At 34.1% G+C, this 21,976-nt stretch overlaps 2 protein-coding genes across 6 annotated transcripts; one reads left to right on the forward strand and one right to left on the reverse strand.

Annotated features, from left to right (window-relative positions):
* Positions 1-975: 975 nt before the first annotated feature.
* On the forward strand, positions 976-21,187 carry LOC129895166 (mediator of RNA polymerase II transcription subunit 18). Of its 5 annotated transcripts, none has more exons than XM_055970833.1 (8): positions 976-1,366; positions 12,992-13,070; positions 13,188-13,222; positions 18,352-18,389; positions 18,565-18,664; positions 20,150-20,207; positions 20,287-20,643; positions 20,785-21,187. In XM_055970833.1, the coding sequence occupies exons 2-8, from the start codon at positions 13,048-13,050 to the stop codon at positions 20,882-20,884; spliced, it is 711 nt and encodes a 236-aa protein (XP_055826808.1). In that variant the 5' UTR covers positions 976-1,366; positions 12,992-13,047; the 3' UTR covers positions 20,885-21,187. The 5 variants fall into 5 exon arrangements, with proteins under 5 accessions (XP_055826808.1, XP_055826810.1, XP_055826811.1 ...); XM_055970835.1 differs by lacking the exon at positions 12,992-13,070 and adding an exon at positions 4,148-4,208 and having other exon boundaries at positions 977-1,366; XM_055970836.1 differs by lacking the exon at positions 12,992-13,070 and adding an exon at positions 4,163-4,208 and having other exon boundaries at positions 977-1,366.
* LOC129894824 (uncharacterized) lies at positions 2,024-3,639 on the reverse strand. The gene is made up of 2 exons (XM_055970453.1): positions 2,902-3,639; positions 2,024-2,791 (listed from the first exon to the last, which is right to left on the reverse strand). The coding sequence occupies exons 1-2, from the start codon at positions 3,637-3,639 to the stop codon at positions 2,024-2,026; spliced, it is 1,506 nt and encodes a 501-aa protein (XP_055826428.1).
* Positions 21,188-21,976: the final 789 nt, after the last annotated feature.

Genomic DNA, 21,976 nt, shown 5'->3' on the forward strand with positions numbered 1-21,976 from the left:
AAACTAATATAGTTCAGAGAGTATGCGGTCAATACTTTGAATGTGCTGAATATGTGATACATGCATCACAAGTATACTAAACTAAACATGCTAAATCTGAGGTACATGTATTGATACAATGACCAAGTAAAATAACATGCAACTGATAAATACTAAAGCTGAAATAAACTGAGTACATGGTCATGCAATATCTGAAGAATTGGACTGTGAGAGATACTAAAACCAATATATAACTATGTGAGCTAGACATGAAGTTGATACATAATCCCCATTGAATAGGGCCCAATATATCTTGACAAGGTATAAAGAATGATCTGATATGATGTGGTACCACTAAGCTGATAATGTGTGCCTACAAGGGCTATACAGACCTACGGTGACACGTAGTTGTGGGACTTAGGAATTGTTACTAAAAGTCTCAACGGCCCTGACCGTGAGCCTTCATTTCTAAAGTCTGCTTGGTGCTAAGTAACTCCCAAAGAAAACATACTTATTAACTAATATTATAAATAAACTGAGAATAATGAATGATACTGATAATTTGAATAGCTCATAAATACTTATAATAACTGACAATACTAATAGATGTTGACATCCAATTTTGGCCCTCCATAATATGAATTAATTATCAAGCCTTTTCAATTACAAAAAAAATTTGAAATATTTACTTTTGAAAATCTAAAAATATTTTAAATTAATTTTCAAGATAATTTGCTATTTTTCAAAAGAACTATATATTTATATATATATTTATGATAGATTTATATACGACTTTCTTTTTTTATAAACATTCGTAAAGCCGTCTCAAAAAATAGTGTTTAAGTTAATTTCGTATTATAGTTAGTCTTTATTTTAGGCAATTAACTAATTATTTGATTTTGTTAAAATTAAGAAGCTCATAATTAATTTTTTAATGTCATATCGTATTCATTGGATTTGAGTTATAGGTGAAAATAACTAAAGGACCAGGTCCCTTCCTTTTCCCTTAAACTCATTTGAAGCAAACCAATTTTCGGCCCAATCAACTCTCAAATCTTGAGCCCAACCTGGCCCACCTCTCCACTCCACTGTTCTTCCTCCTCTTTCCAAACGCAGCAGCAACAACAACGGTTGGATATATTACCATTTCAGCTCCAGGAGCCTTCTACTCGAAGGAATTTCGAAATTTCCTTGTTCCCATATGGACTGGGAATCAAATTTTGGGCATCTCAAATCCCCTAAGATTGGGAGTTCTTAGTTTTGGAGAGGAAATTTTCCTCTTTTCGGCTATCTCGAGTGTTCTTTGACTCATCGGACCGTCGGAGTCAAATTCGGGTGGTGGAAAAGCTTACTGACTTCTTCGTCTCAGCAAGTTTCCCTACAAAAGGTATATTCTCATTCGTTATATTCTCTGCCTTAATTTTCTTTGTAGAGAATGTTAGTTTAAGCGCCTATGGGTTAGCTTAGATTTGTTTATTATTCGATATGAATTGTTTTAAGCTTAAGTAAGGAGGTTATTCTCACCTGATTTTAATCCCTGGTAATCTGATGTTTTTCTTTGATTATTTGGATTGATTTCATAGTTAATGTCTACTTAAATTCTAGTCTAATATTTCCTTTGCTTAGTATAGTTTTGATTGTTGTCTTCAGTGGCGGATCCAGAAGGGGGTTCAAAAAAAAATTAAACAAGCTAATTATATCCATAAAAAAACGGGTCGGGTCAAATATACCTGTTTTGCAAGAAGTATGGGGTCTTTCTACAAGTTGTTCAGTTTCTTTTGAATTCTCTTTAGCTCCTGAAAGTGCAAATGGAGAGCAAACATAAACTTTTACATTTAAAAAGACTTAAAATAAACACCAACTCAAAGTAAAAGCACTCTTCCTCCGGAAAAATAATTTGACATAAAATGGCTTCAAAACAATACAAAAACATCCTGAACAATAGAGTTATAGGCATTTTCTATCGAATTAGAAAGCATGTAATAATAAGACTATCAAAACATTGTTTTACAATTGAAATTCAACTACATACACTACTACAAATCTACAATTGTACTCTACGAGGTTTCATATCTTGAAATGTCTTAATAATATCATCATTAGAAATACTATCAAATACATCTTTTTCTAAATAAGGCACCAAACAACCACTAAAAAAATCATCACTCATTTTGCTCCGCAAGTCATTCTTGATATACTTCATTGCCGAAAAAGCTCTTTCAACGGAGGCAGTGGCAACTGGTAGAAGTAGAGCAAGTTTCACTAAGCGGAATACCAAAGGATAAGTAGAATGTTTCTTTGTCTGAATTAATATTTTGGAAAGATCACAAAGCCCATTTAGATCGGAGAATCTTTCATCAACATCACGAATATCTACAACATAACTTGCAAGTTGATTCTCAAGAGCACTCATATTAGATTCATCAAAGTCATCCGGATATAATTTCGCCATTCTCATTACTTTTTTAATGTCAAAACTTGAAAATGAGTTAATTGGATTTAAGCAAGCAATTCCATGGAGCAAATCGGTAGTCACCTCATCAAAACGACCATTAAGTTCTTGAAGTTGCCAATCAATAATATTGCAAAAAACTTCAACACGATAATGATGTAAGATTGTATAGTTAGCAAGATTTCGTCGTGATCTTAAAGAGCTAACATATGGCTCCTCAAAGTTAGGTATCAAAACATCATGTTTGATACAAAATGTAGATACCTTAGCAATAAGAGAGTCCCATTCATCATCCCTTAAAACTTGCAACCTTCTCTTTGCTACTTCAACAAGTAGCATGGCATTTGCAATATCTTGCTCCTTTTTTGTAAGCATTTATTAAGATCATTTGTAATTGCTAAGACATCTCTCATCAAATGCAACATGAACGCATCCTCATATGTTCGACAAGCTTCGAGATGTCCCATTGCCTTAGCTCTTTCATCCATATTTCGTGCATCAAGAGCAAGTGATTCAAGAACATCAAGAATAGAGCCAAACATAATAATAAAATTATTAAAGGATTTATAATGAGATCCCCAACGAGTGTCACAAGCTCTTGAAAGACCAAGTTGTTGATTCAAGCCCCTAACGGTTGTAAGTTCACCCATATCTAATGCCTCTTTAATCGTTTCTTTTTGAGAATCACGTAATTCATCCATACGTTTGAAAGAAGATCCCAATACATTTAAAATATTTGAGACCAATACTACAAGTTTTCCCACTTCAACACACTTTTTAGAGACCCCAACAAGAGTTAGTTGAAGTTGATGAGCAAAACAATGGATGGAATGAGCCGATCTACTTTCTTGCCTAATCAACATTTTAAGGCCATTGATCTCACCTTGCATATTGCTTGCTCCATCATAACATTGTCCACGCACACTTGATGGACTCAAAGAATGTTTAGCAAGTAAATTAACAATTGCCTCCTTTAGAGATGAAGCACTAGTATCTTGAACATGAACAATGTCAATAAGTCGCTCCATCACAAATCCCTTTCTATCAATATATCGAAATACAATAGCCATTTGCTCTTTGTGTGACACATCAAAGGATTCATCAACTAGCAAGGCAAAGTAATCACCATTTAATTCCTCAAGAATAGCTTTAACGGTCTCTATTTTACATGCACTCACAATATCTTTTTGAATTATTGGAGAAATCATTTGATCATTTTTAGGAGCATGTTCTAGTACATAATCACATATTTTATCACATTTTTTTGCATACCATGAGAGAATTTCAAGAAAGTTACCCCTACTAAGTGATGATTTAGATTCATCATGACCTCGAAATGCAAATCCCTGAGTTATGAGAAGTCTTACTACATCAACCGAAGCACTTAAGCGAATCCAATATCCATACTTGAGTTGATTAGATTGCCTCTCAAATACAAATTGAATAGACTGCCATTGTCGTAATAAATCTTGACATTTCTTTTTTGATTGATTATGAATGCTATTTGGTAGACCAATATGTTTGTCAAGACTACTCTTTTTATTCCAACTCTTAAACCCACACTTGAAAATACTTCACCTCCTCCTTGATGAATGTTATGGTCTTTAAATAGATAACAATACAAACAATAGACTGCATCTTTACTAACACTATACTCCAACCAATCATGATATACATCATCAAATCATTCATGATTAAAACGACGCATTGATCCAGAAATATTTGTTTGAGGATACTCATGCACTGCTAGACGAGGTTGGCAAGGACCATTCAAAAGGTATGTTCTTCTAATAACATCACGATGATTTGGATGATAGTTCAATATTGAGATTCTTTCACCAGGATCAAACTTTAAAGAATCCAAATCAAATTCTTGAGAAGAGTGTAATGATACTTCTGAATGATTAACATTTTCTTCTTGGTTAGATTGACTATGACTATGAGAGGCTAAACTTGATTTCGAAACTTTGGTGAAATACTTCTTCATTGAAGCTTGATAGTTGAGACTAAACAGTAAAGAGCACATAAATAAGACAATAAATACCATTATACCAAAGCCAAAGGCATATATAATTCTGAAAATTTTTAGAACACACAAAAAAAGGAAGAAGAGCTAAGAACTTACAGCAGGTCAGCAACGAGCAATGAGCAGGCGCAGCGGGCAGCGGCAACTGGCAGCAACTGGAAGTGGCGAATGGACAGCAGCAGCAAAGACCAAAGAGCAGCTAGGAGAAGAGAAGAGTTGAGGAGAAAAAGAGGGCTTTTTTATCCCTAGAAATCCCTAGAAATTAGAAGAAGAGGGCTTTTTTATTTGTTAAGTTTTCAATTAAAGATTTAAAATTAAAAAAAATTAAAATGTTAAGAAGTCATTTTTTAATTTAAAAAATGCCAAAAAAATAAATCTAAAAACGCACCTAAAAACAGAAGAAAAAAAAAGTGTGGCTATTTTTGGATTCGAACCCGCGACGCAAGGGGCATGTAAGCGAAATATTGAACCCTCTTTGCCACTGAGCTAGTCCTTTGACTTATGCTCAGGGTGTTCAACATTAAATATATACACATAAATTAAAAAAAATATTTTATATATACAGTATAATTTTTTAACGAAGGGGGTTCAGATGAACCCCCTGGACTCAACGTAGATCCGCCCATGGTTGTCTTGGCTCCTTTAGTACAGCCTAAAATGGCCTAGGTTAATTTCTATTTTTCGTTTAGCGTGTGTATTCATCATGATTCATTTTAGCTTAATAGATATCACTTGTTGTTGGCTTAGAACCTAACTTATTAAGAAATAAGTTTACTGCAGCTCCTCGTTTGAATCTTATGTGGCTCCACCCAGTTTGTATTCTTTTCTGTTCAATGTCTTCCTCATGCCAAAATGCAGCTGCTATTTTGATAATATTGCCATGTCGTTTATGATTTTGCTTAGTTTGAGCTCTTGACATGTTAATTTTGGTCTCCAGTTGTTGAGTTTTTCTTTCCTCGCACTTTTCTCTTCTTGAAACGGTATTAAATATATATGTTCAAATCTGTCCCAGCTTAAACCCAGCTCTGCATTTGTGGGAACCGGCTAAGTTCTTATTTTGCTTAAATTCAAGATTCCTTATATTTTTTTTGATTCGAAATATTGGTTGTCATTTGTTGTCTAGCTTGAATCCCTCTCCTTTTAACTTAATGTCCTGCTCATCTTAGATCTATAATCATCTGGTTCTTATAATGTCACGCCCCGAGAGGGTACCCTAGACGTTGCCGGCACTTGAAAACCATTGCTGTCCTTCAAGCGAACCACTTGGTCCAATCACGCTTCTATTCAGTCACATTCTATTAGCGGAAGACTCAAATCACAAGAATACTATTCATAATTAAGGCCAAGGGCCAACCACATATCCAATCAACAACTAGTAAGAATAAAACTAGTCAAAATGAACAATTCAACATCATCCACACTCTAGTCTATGAAGCCTCTATCAACAATCCAAGAGGTGCCAATGAAAGGTTCATGGCTACCACAAATCAAAATAAAGGAAAACAAACTCAAAGTTGAAAAGATAACTACGGTATCCTCCGAAAACAGGAAGGACTCACCAACTAGCTGGAACTGAATAGATCTTCAACGGTGTGCCGGTTGATGATCTCTAGTACCTGTCTTTGCATCATGAAACGATGCAGGCCAAATGACGTCAGTACGTGGAATGTACAAGTATGTAAAATGGCCGAATGAAACAAACATCAAGGTAGAATCAAATCAACTCGGAATCTCAACTCAGAAGAAGGAACAACTCAATCAAGATGTCTTGAGTCTAAACAAGAATATATGATTTAGACAAGACCAATCACATACAATTCAACCCAATCCATCCCAATCTGATTCAGAGTACTATCAAGACCTATATGAAAGCTTCTCTTATCCGACAACTATCACTTATGAGCCAGTGATAGTACAACAAACCGGCGTTGTTGCCACGTCCGTTCATACCTTGCCAGGGTATGAACGAATCAACCAATTATGGATCCATAACCAATCAAGTCCTATCATGTCAGGACAATAATTTGGGAAACATCCGACTTTCCAATCCCCTCCTACGTTTGGCGACGTAGTTATTGGATTCGAGTATTACTTATTCTTACCCAATTTGGTGCTCGATACTCCTCCCAAGACTCAATGCTCATAAAACTCTATACAATCAACTCAATCTAATCATATCGACGAGTCTCATTTGGACCCTTGTCAATTCATCAATTTTATCGCAAACAACATCTCAACCAATCATACTATCCAATCAATCCCAATCACATCTTTCAAGAGTAGTTTAGACATGCATTTATGACAACATTTAATCCTATCCAATCATTCCTTCGTTCATTTCACCAATTTTTTGGGGACTCATCAAGACTCCAAGACTCTAAATCAACAATTTAAGATAATCAACATATTTAAGTTTTTAACAAAAATATGTTTAACAACTCATATCAATCAACTCATATCAACATGAAGCATTTATCAATTTCTTGACTCAACAACATCAACATAACAAAAATTAAGTTAATAGATGAAAAAGACTCATTTGGACATAAATCTATCAAGAAACTCCATTCTTATGAACATTCAATATCAAAGAAGATGTAGGGCACATGGGTGGATTCAACCCATGTTTTGAGTAGCCTTACATACCTTAGTGTAGATTTTGAAGAAACCTTGATGTTAGGTCTTCAATGGGAAGCTTGAATTCTTGAATTTTTTTAGGGCAAATCTTGTTGGAGATGAATTGAGAGAGAAGAGGGTGAAGGTTAGGGTTCTTTGGAGGTGAAAATGTGCAAAATTTGACCCCAAAAATGTTCCAAGTTCGTGTATATATGTTTAGGGAAAATGTCCAAGTTGCCCTTCATCAGAATTCTGGAAAAATGGGCAAAAAAACCCTGCAAGTGCAATAGTAGCGCGTCGTGCCAAGGGCCAAACTACTGAGGCTAGTTTCGAGCGCTATAGTGGCGCCGGGGGCCACTGGAGCCCCAGGCCTGAAATTCATGCAGTGATAGTCTAGGCCTGAAATTCCTGCAGTGATAGTGTGTAGTAAAATGGTTATAACTTTTGTCTCCTAACTCCAAAAAATGCAATCTTGGTGGCGTTGGAAAGAAGACTCAAAGACCTTTAATTTGATAGGTCATGAGCCACCCAATTCGTTATATTCTATGCGATATGGTCGTTTGAAGTTGACCCTTATACGACCTCATTCGGAAACTTAGCCGAGACGAATTCTTTTGACTTGACTTGGTTTTAGGGTTCCCTTATGACCCTAAATCACATCTAATACACTTTAAATATTTAGGAATTGATTCTGACTCATATATACAAATTTGAAATCTTCGAGTTCAAACCTATACGCATACGAAGAATGGTCCGAATCCTAGCGTGGAAATTTTCGAGGTGTTACATATAATCAATATGTCTGGCTTCAATATTGTTTGTTTCAAGCTGCATTACTCATTATCTTCATTTGGCTGATTTCTGTACCTATCTAAGTTCAATGTTTACCATGCTTTAATTAAAAATGTTTACATGCTCTGTACAAAGTGTTTGAAAACTATGATATTAGACTTTAAAATGTCACGAATAATTTAAGTTCTTTTAAAATAGTAGTTTGTTCTTTTCCTCTTTCATATATAATCTCATTTGTAACTTTCTTGCAAAAAATGTTAGAAGTGTATTCTCATGAAATAGTTGTTGCTTGGAAAGATCATCAATCTGATGCCTTACAGTTTGAATATGTAAACGTTGATGTTCTTCTCTTTATTTGAAAGCATCTATTATTATGAGAAACTGATAATCTGAGACATGCAGTCTAAAATAACATGGTTCTGAGACATGAATATCTATGTACTGAGGGTTCATGAAAATACTGCTTAACATACTATATTTATAGATGAAATCACATAAACAAACTACTCATGAAGAAGAATGGAAAAAGTAATGCAATATCATGCTTATATATGAACCCTAACTTGTAGAAATCATTAACTGAAAACTGGGTTTACTTTGGGACTCAATGGGTGAAAGGATACCCATTGATGAAATCCACATATCTTGATTGGAAGCCCTAGTTTGAATTCTTGAACCGAGACTTGAAGTTATGGAATCCTAGTTCTTGCTTGAGAGGAACCTTAAGCATACTGATTTTGATTCATGAGTGTTAGAGAGTGAATGAGGAGGTTTAGTCGACTAACTTCCCTTAATCCCACTTAGGATAGGCTAAAATAACATAGTATAGGGATTAAAGGAGTGGAAAAAGACCAAAACAAACTTGAAAGAAAACTGACATCGGTAGGTTCCACGAGCCGTCTACGATATGTGGATTGATCTACGGATAAATTAGGCTATATGTTTTAAGTTTCTGAAGTTTCATATACGAGGCCCATTTGCGGTCCGTAGTTCCTACTACGAACCGTAAACGTGGTACGTAAAACTAAGGAAAATTCCAAGCTTCAACACTTGTTTCATGAACTCAATCTACGATCTGTACATAGATTTACGGCCCGTAGACTAGAATCGTAAAACTCAGGCTAAAATTTCTAGTCTCTGAAGTTGATCTATGAGCCTCATCTACAACAAGTAGTTTCATCTACTGTCCGTAGATGCTGCTCGTAAATCCAAAAAATTTGTAGACTTAAATTTCTTAGCTTCTCAAGATCTGATCTGGACTTAAAACTTCTGGAGTGTTATAATAAATTCCACATGTATACATGTAATAAATTGTGAATAAAATAATCTAACTTCCTTTAATTATAATTAGGGGTGTTCAAAATCACACCGTAACCGATAAGCCAACCGCAAAATTGATTTATTGGCTTATTGGTATGGGTTATTGAATAAATAGTTGGGGAACGGATTACAATTTCATAATTAACGGCTTATTGACGTGGAGGCGGATTATTCAATTTGTTTATCGGGTAAACCGTTAACTCGTTAAGAATTACCATACTCACACTTTTATTTTAGATATATTAGCCTCCATTAATATTTTACCATAATATATAAGAGTAATTATATATTTTTCCTTTGTTAGTCCTAACTCCGACAGGCTAAAGCCGTAAAGCTAGGAAAACTTATTTACTTTTCTATAATTATATATTTTGCCTTCAAAAATAAAGAGCAAGTCAGCAAACTCAAAAAAACACTAAGGTTTAAAAGAGGTAAAGGCGTAAAGATGCCCTGACTCACTGCATTTAAAATAGTGAAAAGAAGTCATCTCTTTTGTTAGGTGCGTTCATTGAAAAAAATATACCATAAAAATTAATTAGAGTTTAGCGATACACCGCCCGATAACCGTTCGATAATTGCTAATCCGTTACCGTGCCAACTGATATCTAATAAGTTGACTAGCGGATTACTAAATTTAAAAATCGATATTCGATAGGCCAAATCGTTAAGTGAAATTATCCGCCCAATCCGCCCGATAAGTAGTCCTAATTATAATGTAAAAAGAATTTGTAGTCGACAATTAAAATTCGTGGGAGAAAGAGCAGTTAGGGATGTGGAAAATTCAAACCAAAAAAATGCTATTGATTTATTGTTATTGAGTTAACGAATTTTTAATGGTTTTATAAAAAAAATCGGGTTATTGGTTGGTTTTGTTTTTTAAATATTGGGTTAACCAATAACCCATTAAGACTATAGTAATTTACTACTTTACCCCTACATAAATATTAAATATTAATATCAGTATCATATTGATTATTGCCTTTGCCCTACACTTTAGATTGACTTGAGTTCACAACTTTACATTATACAAAACATCAAAACCTATTGTAAGAACCCTATTCCTCTTAATTTCTCTTTGGTAAACCAGTAAACCTATACAAGTGGGACGACGGTGAGGTTTAGGCGACGACTAAAGGTTGTGAATTGTGAGTATTTACTATTCTTTTATTATACTAAATAGAAATTCTGCACTAAATGAGTAATTACTCCCTTTTCTGATTTCTCTTCTTCTCTAATCTCAATCCTTTTCTAATTTCTACTCTTCTTCGTACCTAGTTCCTCAAAAAATCAAATTCGCCGATAAATAGTGTACCTGACCCGAATCAAACACCCCAAGTGGGGTTCAATTTTATGAGCATTTAATTATTTTCCTTAAGAAACTATTTTTCCTTTTCAAATTCAATATTTCCCTTTAAGAAATCTCTTTAATTTCTTTTTAATTTTCCTTGAAATTATTTCATGATTTGCTGCTTGATTATTGTCTTGTTGCGTCAAATTATTGGAGAAGTCATATATTTATTTTATGAGCATCTTTTTGTTGGTTAAATCGAAAATCGAACCGTTAAAGGATCAAAAATCGATAAAAGAAATTATATTGGTTTAGTATATTTCTAAACCAAAAATTGATCAATCGAACCGATAAAATATAAAATTGAACCGATCGATCCGTAAAAACAACCAATGAATCACACGTACAACAATGTGCATTCATATAGTCTCATCTAAGGTTCTCACATTATATAGAAATGAATAGCATTGTTAGTTGATTTATGAGGAATTGGAATGTATATACAACTTTTAGATTGAATTGACATGTTTTACTCAAATAATTATTTAGTAAATGATAATTTAAAAGAATTGGCATTTAATAGTCATACGTTGCACAAAAATAAGAGAGAATTCAAATTCACGCCCATCTTTTTCTTCAAATTATTTTTCTTTTAACTAGTAAAACATATTTAGTACCATCTCTCTTTTTGAACTTCCAACTATTTCTCCTTTAACTAGCAAAAAGTTATCTAGAATTTCTCTCCTCTCAAAATTAGCAAAAAAAAATTTGATTATGACTATTCTTTTTTTAAACGGTATTTCTACGAGTCCATCTTCTACAAATTATTTTTTCCAACCGTTTGCTAGAAGTTATGATGAGAAACTCAATTTATATTCACTTAACAAATTTGTATACATTTGCTTGTATTGGTATTCATTACAAGAAGGGAAGACTGGTCCATTATGATCCAGACTAGCCTAACTAATAGACCAGGAAGAAATCCAACTCACAAATACATATCAAGTCATATCAAGAGCAGCAAAATATTAAATGGAATTTTAGGGTTAATAATATGTACTTTATATTATAAGTAGATAATTATTAACGGGTTAACGGTTTACCCAATGAAAATATTAAAGTACTTCACCCTAGCATCGATAAACCATTAATGATAAAATTTTAATCCGTTCACCCATTGTTAATCTGATAATTCAGTACTAATAAACCAATTAACTAATTTCACAATTGACTTATCAATTACTCACCATTTTATTTTAAATAGCCCTACTTTTTATCATCTATACCATATAATACTCTTCCTTTTGGAAAGAAGAATATATATTAATAGGAGAGATATTTTAAGAACGGAAAAGGGCCCGAAATGCCCTCGAACTATTGAAAATGGTACAAAAATACCCCTCATCCATCTATTGGGCCTAAAATGCCCTTGACATCCACATTTATGTCCAAAAATGACCTTTTCTTTAACGGAAAAGGGCAGGAGGGGCATTTTTGTACCATTTCCAATAGTTCGAGGGCATTTTAGGCCCTTTTCCGTAATTAAAATTCTGTTAAATAAATTTTGATTTACAATTAATTTTAAATAATTAAATTGAACCAATAGATAGCTGCCACGTGTTTAAAAAAATTATTCAAATTATTTTCAGAAAGATGGATGTCAAGGGCATTTTAGGCCCAATAGATTGATGAGGGGCATTTTGTACCATTTTCAATAGTTCGAGGGCATTTTAGGCCCTTTTCTGTTTGAAGAAATATAATGAATAACAAAAATAAGGAAAGAAAATTTTTTCTTAAAGATTTAAGTACAGAAAATTAGGAAAAAAATTTAAATTATGAGAAAAAAAATAATAATAATACTGACAGATAAGCATGCTACATCACCTTGTTCATTTCTAGCTAATAACTAGTCATAAGAGACCGTGCTAGCATTGACCCAATATATATTATTCTTTTCTCTCGATTTATGTGATATTGAAAATTATTTATTTATGTTTTAAAATTTTTTAAATTGATATTTATTATGATTTATACATTTTATGTCATTTTAATTAATACATATTATTTACTTTGTTTCATTTTATGTCGCATCAAAAATTTATTTGTCTTTTAAATATTTTAGATTAATTATTGTGGTTTATAGTACCTTTTACATAAATTTCAAATAATGTATGTTTCTCTATCCCAATTTTTGTGGCACTGATAAAATTTCAAGAACCATTTAGATTTTGTCTGTCTTTTAAATTTTTAAGTTGATAATTATTGTGATTTATTATACGTTTTACATCATTTCAAATAATATATGTTACTTCCTCCGTCCCATTTGAGTTGCTAATTATTGTGATTTATAGTACTTTTTACATAAAATTTTGAAATTGCTAATCACTGTAATTTATAATACTTCGCACTTAATTTTTAATATATAACATATTCCAAAAGAGAAAAAGAAATTAAAATAAAAAAATCGAAAAATGAATATAAGTAGACACGTCAATGACCAACTGCCTGATTTAAGCAGCTGAAGCAGGCAGGACAACCAGAAGCTGCTCAAGCAAGCAGCACGACCGGAAGTTTATGAGTTATTCTCTTATATATAAGTACTAATACATATTTCAACATTACCCTGGCAGTAAAAAAGCCCTAGATTACAATTGTCTTTTCTTCACCCATTCTTCTCCTTTTTAATTTTCTCTTTCTTTCCTCCATTTTTGCAGTCATTCTGTGTTTTTGCTCAGCGATTTCAGTAACGGTAAGTTCTTCTTCATCAATTCAACCTTTATAAATTCGATTTTGATGAATACTTGTTCTTTGATGCCTGTGAATTATCTGATATTTGTTGTTGGTTACCTGTTGCTACTTGTGTTCGTCGATTTTTTGTATAGAATTTTACTTTAAGATAGAAGGAAGGTGTTTGATCCTTTAGAGTAATGCACTAATATTAGTCTAAAAGTAGAGTCTAGGAAGGGTAGTCTACATATGATCTATTACATTTTTTGTTGGTTTTCCACCCGGTGTCTGGAGCCTCGCATTGGAGCCCTGACTAAATCCGGATCGCGCACTGCAGGACCTATTTGAGGGTGAGACTCCCAATAGGATTTTCTCCATACTTCGGGCTAAATCCAAGACCTTTGGTTAAGGGTGAAGCAGTCCCACCACTATACTACAACACATGTTGGTGATCCATTACACATAACAACAACATAATTAGTGAAATTTCACAAGTGGGGTTCGAAGAGGATAGAGTGTACATATGCTTCAGTACATATGTAGAAACATATTTTCTAGAACAGGGGGTTTAGCTTTGTGTTCAGTGACTGATTTCCCACATGAAAAGACCCAATCAATGGTGGAATGACTTCATTGATAAAACCTGATAGCATTCCAACATTACCACCTAATTCTTTGAAGAAACTTAGTAAGTTAAGGTTATTTGGTCATAGCCAAATGACAGGAGTAAGTTTGACAGTTTCTGATGCATATTAGATCATTAGAAGTTCGATGCTTTTTGTGAGAAATTGAAAATATAAATTTCATATAATCTTGGTGAGAATTTGAATGTACTGAAAGACAAGTATCATGACAAATTTATAATACTAAAAAAAGATCAGAAACTACTTAGGTTACTTGAATGACCTTTCTTCTAGTTTAAATAGACATTTATTTCTTCTTTAGATTATTTGCATTCAATCATGTCGAAAAACATTTGAGACTAAATAATTCTAGGCGAGACAATGATGTCTATAGTAACAGATTAGAAAAGGAAATAGATAAATGCCTATATATTTAAATATGGATGGTAAATATGGTTAATGAGTTCAATAAAAAGACAGGAAGAGAGTATTAAAGAAAACAAATGAAAAATGAATTACATGAAAGTTGAATGGTATCTTTTTTAAGCAGTTGATAAGATGAGAGACAGGTTTAGGATAGGATGCCATGAGAAATACAATTATGACAGATGATGATTAGTGTTTGATGATTGTAATTATATGTGTATTTTCCAGTCTTGTATTTTAATCTATGATGAGGAATCCTAACAAAATTGTGAAGCTAAATGGCGCAGTATCCTAAAGAAAATGTCCTTAAAATCTCAATTTTTTACATTTAAAAGTTAAAAGTAACTTATGTTTATAAAACTTATCTTAGGTAATTAGTTTAAGTTGAAAATGAATTAAAATATAAATTATTTTGTATTTGAATCAATTTGGAATTAAAAATCTTACAGTTGTATCGGTACAACTCATTTGTAGTGTTAATAAAATTAAAGATATTTCAACAACTACAAACCAGTGTAATTCCACAAGTGGAGTTTGAGGAGGCTAGAGTGTATGCAAACCTTGCTTTTATTTTAAGAAGGTACAAAAGTTGTTTCCCATAGACTCTCGAGTCAAAAAGATATGTAAAAGAAAGCAGTAGCAATAAGAAGACAATACAATAATCGAGGCTAAAGAAACAAGTAATAATAAAATTCTAAGAATTGGAAAATAAGAATAAAACTAATATTATTACCTACTAGCCTTTTATCCTAATTTCTCAACCTTCATGTCCTTCTATCAAGGTCATGTCCTCGGTGAGCTGAAGTTGCATCATGTCCTACCTAATCACCTCACCCCCCATACTTCTTAGACCTACCTCTACCCCTCCTTAAGCCCACTACAACCAATCTTTCACACCTTCTAACGAGGCATCAACATAACTTCTCTTCACATGCCTAAACCATTTTAACTTCACTTCTTGCATCTTATCTTCCACGGTGGCCACTCCCACATTAGCGCGAATATCTCCGTTTCTAATATTATCTCTCCTTGTATGTCTATACAATCATCTTATCATCCTCATCTTTGCAAAAATCTCATTTCTAGGCATGGGAGTTCTTGTATGGCCAACACTCTGCCATATACAACATAATCAGACTAATCATCACTATGTAAAATTCATCTTTAAGTTTTGGAGACACATTCTTATCACACAAAACACCGGATAAGAAACAATCTTTTAGATCAAAAGAAAGGGAAAAGGTTTTAAAATTTTTTAAAAAGATAAATAATAATCAAGGCCTGCCAGAGGTGACGCATCAATCAGTGATTGAAACACAAACATACATTTTAGCATTACTTATATTCTTATGTTTTTTATTCTTCAAAGTTATAGGTATATTCCAAGAACTTCAATTGTCTACTTCTCGTGAGAAATATTCAACATTCAAATAATAAAACCTATAAAAAAGTAGAATTAGAAATCAACACAAAAATACTATATGCATTAAAGTTATAAAACTACTGATTAAAAAACGTCACCAAAACTTTACTTAGTCATTCAAAAGAAATAAGCGCAAACAATTTTACTTAAAAAAAGAACAGAATTCAGAGAAAATTTATGCTTGATGTGAACTCTAATTAGATTCATAGAATGCATGATTTCTACATGAAGCTTACTTTTCACTTTAAAAGTTCTTTGTTCCGTAAAGTTTGTCTTCCGAGATGATATTATTTAAGCACATGTATTTTTACTGATGATGATTTTGTTACTGTGATAAATCATTCATGCATCTAACACCTATACATCGAAACAAAGCATAATTGTTAATTTAAATGAATCTAATACAATGTGTAACATCCTCGTCAATCTTCCCATTACCTTGGATTACTGACTCCAGGTATTTGAAATTTTCTTTTTTTGGGAATGTCCTATGTGTCAAGCCTTACATCCACGTCCACTTTATGCGTTACGTCACTAAGCTCACCTTTCATGCATTCTTTCAAAATTTCACTAGGATTTCATCTGGCCCAGTCACTGTTCCCCTGTTCATCTTACGCATAGCCTTCTCTACCTCTTCAATCCTTACACGTGTGCAATATCCAAAATCTCGACAACTCTCTAAGTGCCCCAGATAAGCAAGCATAATGTTCTTGTTCTCTTCCCCATTCAAGAGTTTATGAAAGTAAGTCTGCCATCTACGTCTAATATGTACCTAGTTCGTCAATACCACACCTTTCTCGTTTTTGATGCACTTCACTTGGTCTAGGTCATGATCCTTCCTCTGTCTCACCTTGGCTAGCCTGTACAACATTTTTTCCTAGTCTTTGCCCCAAGTTCTTCATACAAATGTCCAAACGTTGTAGTCTTTGTCACTGTAACAACTAACTTCGTCTTCTTATACCACTTTGTTCATCCCTTTTCCACCCTATTCTTGCTCTCTACTAGCTTCACATACACCACTTCTCTTAGCTTCCACTTTTCCTTGGACCACGTCATTCCACCACCAGTCCCCCTTGTGTCCATTAGAATAACCCTTCGAGACCCCTAGTACCTCTTTAGCTGTCTCCCTAATGCAAGTTGTTGTCATAGACTACATATTATTTGCATCTCCACTACTCTCGGCCCCATAGCCAACCTCTCGAGATCCCTAGCACCTCTCTAGCTGACATGTAAAGGGTGTTTGACTACCGCTTATAAGCTGGTCAAATTTACTTATAAGACCATTAGCTTATTTACTCATTTGGTAAATATCCAAAGTACTGCTAAGTCAATATCAGTCAAAAGTCATAAATTAATCACCTCTTACCTTATAAATATTTTTAGTTTGATTAATATTTTTTAATTTCAAAGTATCTCCCTGAAAACAAAACCCCCAACTTAAAGAGAGAAAACTCCTTGTGATATTTTTTATCCTTTATGCTTATGCTAATTGCTAATCAGTCTTCTCCCCGGTTGCTACATACTGTGTTCCTGCATCACTTTCTTTGGCAAACTCTTTGTAGGTTTCTCTCTCCAGATTTCTTTCTAAAGAGACTAAAACCCTAATCCCCTTCTCTCCACTGATTTTTGATATTTCTTTGTGATTTATCCTTACACCATAGTAGTTGTAGTTTTGCTCATTTGATTTATGCATTTTATTGTTGTTTATAGGTATGGGGCCGTTGTACTTTGATTATCTTATTTATTTATAGTAGCTAATGCCTCTTTCTTTCCGTACTATTTTACCATGACTTTCTCGCTTTCGTTAATCCTTGCTCTCATTTTGTTTTCGATATGCTTGGCCCTATCTGACCTTTTATCTTGTTTTTCTCTCTTGAGCCGAGAGCCTTCCGGAAACAGCCGCCCTACCTTTCAAGGTGGGGGTTAGGTCTGCGTACACTCTACCCTCCCCAGAAATCACATGGTGGGATTACACTGGGTTTGTTGTTGTTGTCTTTGTGATTTTAACAGTAAATTTGCATCTTTTTTTTATTCCAATGTGTGATGGGAGGAACTTTCTGATTTGTTTTACTTTTCATTCTTTATGGACGCCCAATTTTCTTTTCAATGTTAATGCTATTGTTACACCTTTGTCAATTTTTAGCTGGACAATTAAGTTTTTGACAGCATTTGACCCAATTTATTCTATAACTGATATGCTGTCTGTGCTATTGGGAAGTTAGTCTTATATTGTAGTTTGCTAAGTTGCGTGGACTCTTCACTTTCGATGCTTCACCCGTGTCATACTCTCTAAAAATACACTATTTTGGAGAATCCGACATGCACCCGTTGACATTTTGAAGAGTCCATACAACATAGGTAGTTTGTAGGTGAAGGATTTTGGTTTCACTTTCCCAAAGTCTGGGCTTGTGATTGGTAGAAAAATTGCTCTTTCTATCTTCAAGCAATGCACTTCTCATATGAAGAGTGTCAACTCTGTTATGATTTTGGTCTAAGTTGCCCGGACTCTGCAGTTCCGATGCTGCATCCGTGTCGAATTCTTAATAAATACACTACTTTTGGAGAATCCGACATGCACCGTTGACATTTTTGAAGAGTCCGAGCAACATAGATTTTGGTTAGGTATTAGCTTTTTCCTTTTAACTCTTCAGTTCAACTTAATTTCTTTTTGGTTCACAGGTATGGAATGTGTGGTTCAGGGAATTATTGAGACTCAAGTAAGTTCCTGGAGCAATGAAAAAATGTTCCTCTATCTCTCTTTTTCTTCTTCTTTAATAATTAGGAAGGTATGCTACTTGTAAAAACTGGTCCTGCTATGTTACAGCATTTAATGAAACCGTTTTTGGCAAATGATTATTGAAAAGATTTTGACAGTGCTAATCTTACCTGCAGCATGTTGAGGCCCTGGAAATTCTGCTTCAAGGGCTTTGTGGTGTACATAAACAAAGCTTAAGGATCCATGAACTGTGCCTTAAAAGTGTTCCAAACCTAGGTAAGTGAGTTTTCTCATTGAACTATTATGAAAGTAGGAATTAACCCAATGGTCATGTATGTACCGATGTGATTGAGGAAAATTCTTGCAATCATCTATGCATTTGTAGGGAGGTTTTCTCACCTTAGAGTTTTGATATAGCTCGTATTTTCTTTTTCTATGGTCTCTTATTCTAGTTGTATTGCGGTGCTGCATGTCAATTATTGTATGGGAGTTTGGTTCAAGTATATTTCACTTTCAGTACATCTGATTTATAAGTCGAGACAGCATTGTTAACTTGTTGAGTGCCTTGTTTTCTACGAAAGAGTGTTGCCTATCATGGTTTTGTCGATGATACACATGCGATCCTTTGACATGTTGACGAGTGCTAACATCGGAGTATAAAAACAATGCTTGTTTTTTGTTAAAGGTAGTATGGCAGATATTGATCCCACAAGGATTGAGTTTCTACTATGCTAATTAGTATTTGAGTAATCAGATAAGCTGACGGAATGCTTATGACTAAAATAAAATATAATAAGAATTTTTATGACATGAATAATGGTGAAAGAGTATTCATCAGTTGATTAAACTAGTTGAATCTGGACTTCACTTATGATTAGTCTATGATGTTCTTTGTCTGCCAATTCAATATTGATCTCTAAGTTATGAGTTCCTCTCTTTATTACAGTCAACATTTATGACCTTAACTAGATGTATTCCTCTCTCTTATAGTAATAACTAAGGAATCATAAAACCTTAAATACAGATCACCTTCATCTAATCACCTTCTATCAGGCGTCTATCTCGATTACATTTAACTACTCTAGCCCTCTTGGCTAAGTGTTTCTCTTTTGATTATACAATTAGTCAAAGGTATTATTGTGCCTTTAATCTGGAAGATGGTTGATTAATTAACCTATGATCCCACAAATTGATATAGACCCTCGTGATTGTCTACACATGATCACAATTCACAAGTATGTTTAAGACTAATTTCTCCTCTTGGTTAGACAAGAAAAAAAATTATGATCATTATAATGTAATTGGGAAAATAATGGAGTTCAACGACCTCTCTTGATTAGAAGTTCGAATTGCAGAAAAAATGGTTAATCAAATTAATAATAAATGTAGGGAGAGAATAAATCTAGAGTGTTAAATTACAATATCCATCTAAATCCAACTAGAAGAAAGCTACTCTATAATGGCGTTCAATCCAAATAATGAAGTATTAAAATCACAAAAATTACAAAGAGAGTAAAATTATGAGAAGAATAACTCCTCAAACCTTCACTTTCTTCCTTTGAACTTATCTAATTTTCACCTAATTGAGAAGCATAAAATGGACCAATATTGCTTGTATGATTAACTATTTATACTCCAATCACATGTCATATCTTGTCTAAAAATCATTTGTGCCTTCTCACATTTTTTCCTTTTCCCCTTTCCTGCTCGTTTTGTCTTTAGGTTAGTTTAACCATGTGGTCTGTTGCTTACCATTCTCAGGCCTAGTAGCATCAGAAATACGGCTCTTATGTGATCTTGAGCAGCCAGAACCCGCATGGTAAGAGATCTGGTTCGTCCTGCGCCTCTCTCCGGGGACACGTGAAGCCTAAGTTTTTTTTTAATGTGATTATATATAGGACTATTAGACATGTTGGTGGTCCGATGAGAGGTGCCGGTGCTGAACAAATCTCAGTCTTGGTGAGACCAATGCAAGAAAGCAAAGTAAGCAAGACTGCGTTACGCATATTTTATTCACTTGGGTACAAGCTTGACCATGAGCAGCTGAGAGTCGGTTTTGCATTTCATTTCCAAAGAGGTGCCCAGATAACTGTAACAGTTTCATCCATCAACAAGATGTTGAAACTTCATGCTATCGATGATGCAGTGCCTGTGACTCCTGGCATACAGCTAGTTGAAGTGACCGCACCAGCTTCATCTGAAAATTACAATGAAGTTGTTGCGTCTGTATCGTCCTTCTGTGAATATCTTGCACCGTAAGCATCTTTATATTGGTTTTGTTGTCCATAAGAATTGGCTAGTTGTACCTGGTATTATACATTGTCAGGGAAAACTAGTTTTATCACTTGTTTCTCTGATCATCTGGTGAACATACTAATGGTTTCTATTGTTTTCAGGCTCCTCCATTTATCAAAACCTGGTGTTTCAACAGGGGTGGTTCCTACTGCAGCTGCAGCTGCTGCATCTCTCATGTCGGATGGTGGAGGGACGAAGTGACAGAAATGTAGTATTACTCAGTGCCATTTTTGTGTCTAACATTTTTGTTGCAGTTATCCTAGCTGAAGTAGGAGACGTATTTCGCCGTGCTCCTTCCGAAAAACTTCAATGTTTGTCCTTCTGTAATTGACGTTAAGTATCTGATCATCGATACACAACAGTGCTTATGCATAGAATAGAGTTATAATACCCGTTGGTATTGAAATTGCGAAAAACAAAGTTTATTATCTCAATGACTGCTGAAGGGCTGGTCTAGTGCTGGAGGACTCTTGTTCTCTTTGATCTATAATCGTTTTTCTCTTAGGTATTTGATCCTTTTCTTGTTGATGTGTTATGCTCAAAGCACATGAGATGTTTAAATGTTCTTGTCTGTGATTATTATATGGTTATTTGGGCAGTAAGCTATCAGTTTCAAACACCGTCTATGTGAATGTTGAAAATTAGGAATGAGAGATATCCGGAATAATGCGGGATTGACTTTTTGTGGTGGGCAATTGTGGTGGACCAGATGAAGAAATGCGATTGAGATGGTTTGGACGTGTAAAAGGAAATGTGCAGACGTCCCAATAAGGATGTGCGAGAGGTGGTCATAGTAGGTACGAGAGGTGGAGATAGACCTAAAAAGTATTGGAGAGATGTGATTAGATAGGATATGACACAATTTTAGGTTATCGAAGACATGATTTTAGATAGGAGGGTGTTGAAAACATGTATTAAGGTAGAAGGTCAGTAGGCAATGAAGTGTTGTGTTGCTTTATAAGGGAGTGTTGTGTTGCTTTATAAGGGTTTAGGCGTGTTGGTGTTGTTATATTAACTGTATAATTGTAATTCTTTTTTTTTGATATCTGTTATCATCTGTTGTTTATTGTGTTTTGATTATCACAGTATTTTGTGTTCTTTTTTCTTTCTTGTAGGATCTGATCTGCTTTCCTTGTTAGTTCATACGTTTTCTAATTCTTCATACTTGGAGTTGCTATACTTGAGTTAATCGTTTTTCAAAAAATAATTTTCTTATTTTTATGAGATAGTGATAAGGTATTCGCACATTATATCCTTTATAAATTTCACACCAAGTATGTTGTTATTATTGGT

The sequence above is a fragment of the Solanum dulcamara genome, chromosome 7 (assembly GCF_947179165.1).
Source record: "Solanum dulcamara chromosome 7, daSolDulc1.2, whole genome shotgun sequence".
Lineage (NCBI taxonomy): Eukaryota > Viridiplantae > Streptophyta > Magnoliopsida > Solanales > Solanaceae > Solanum > Solanum dulcamara.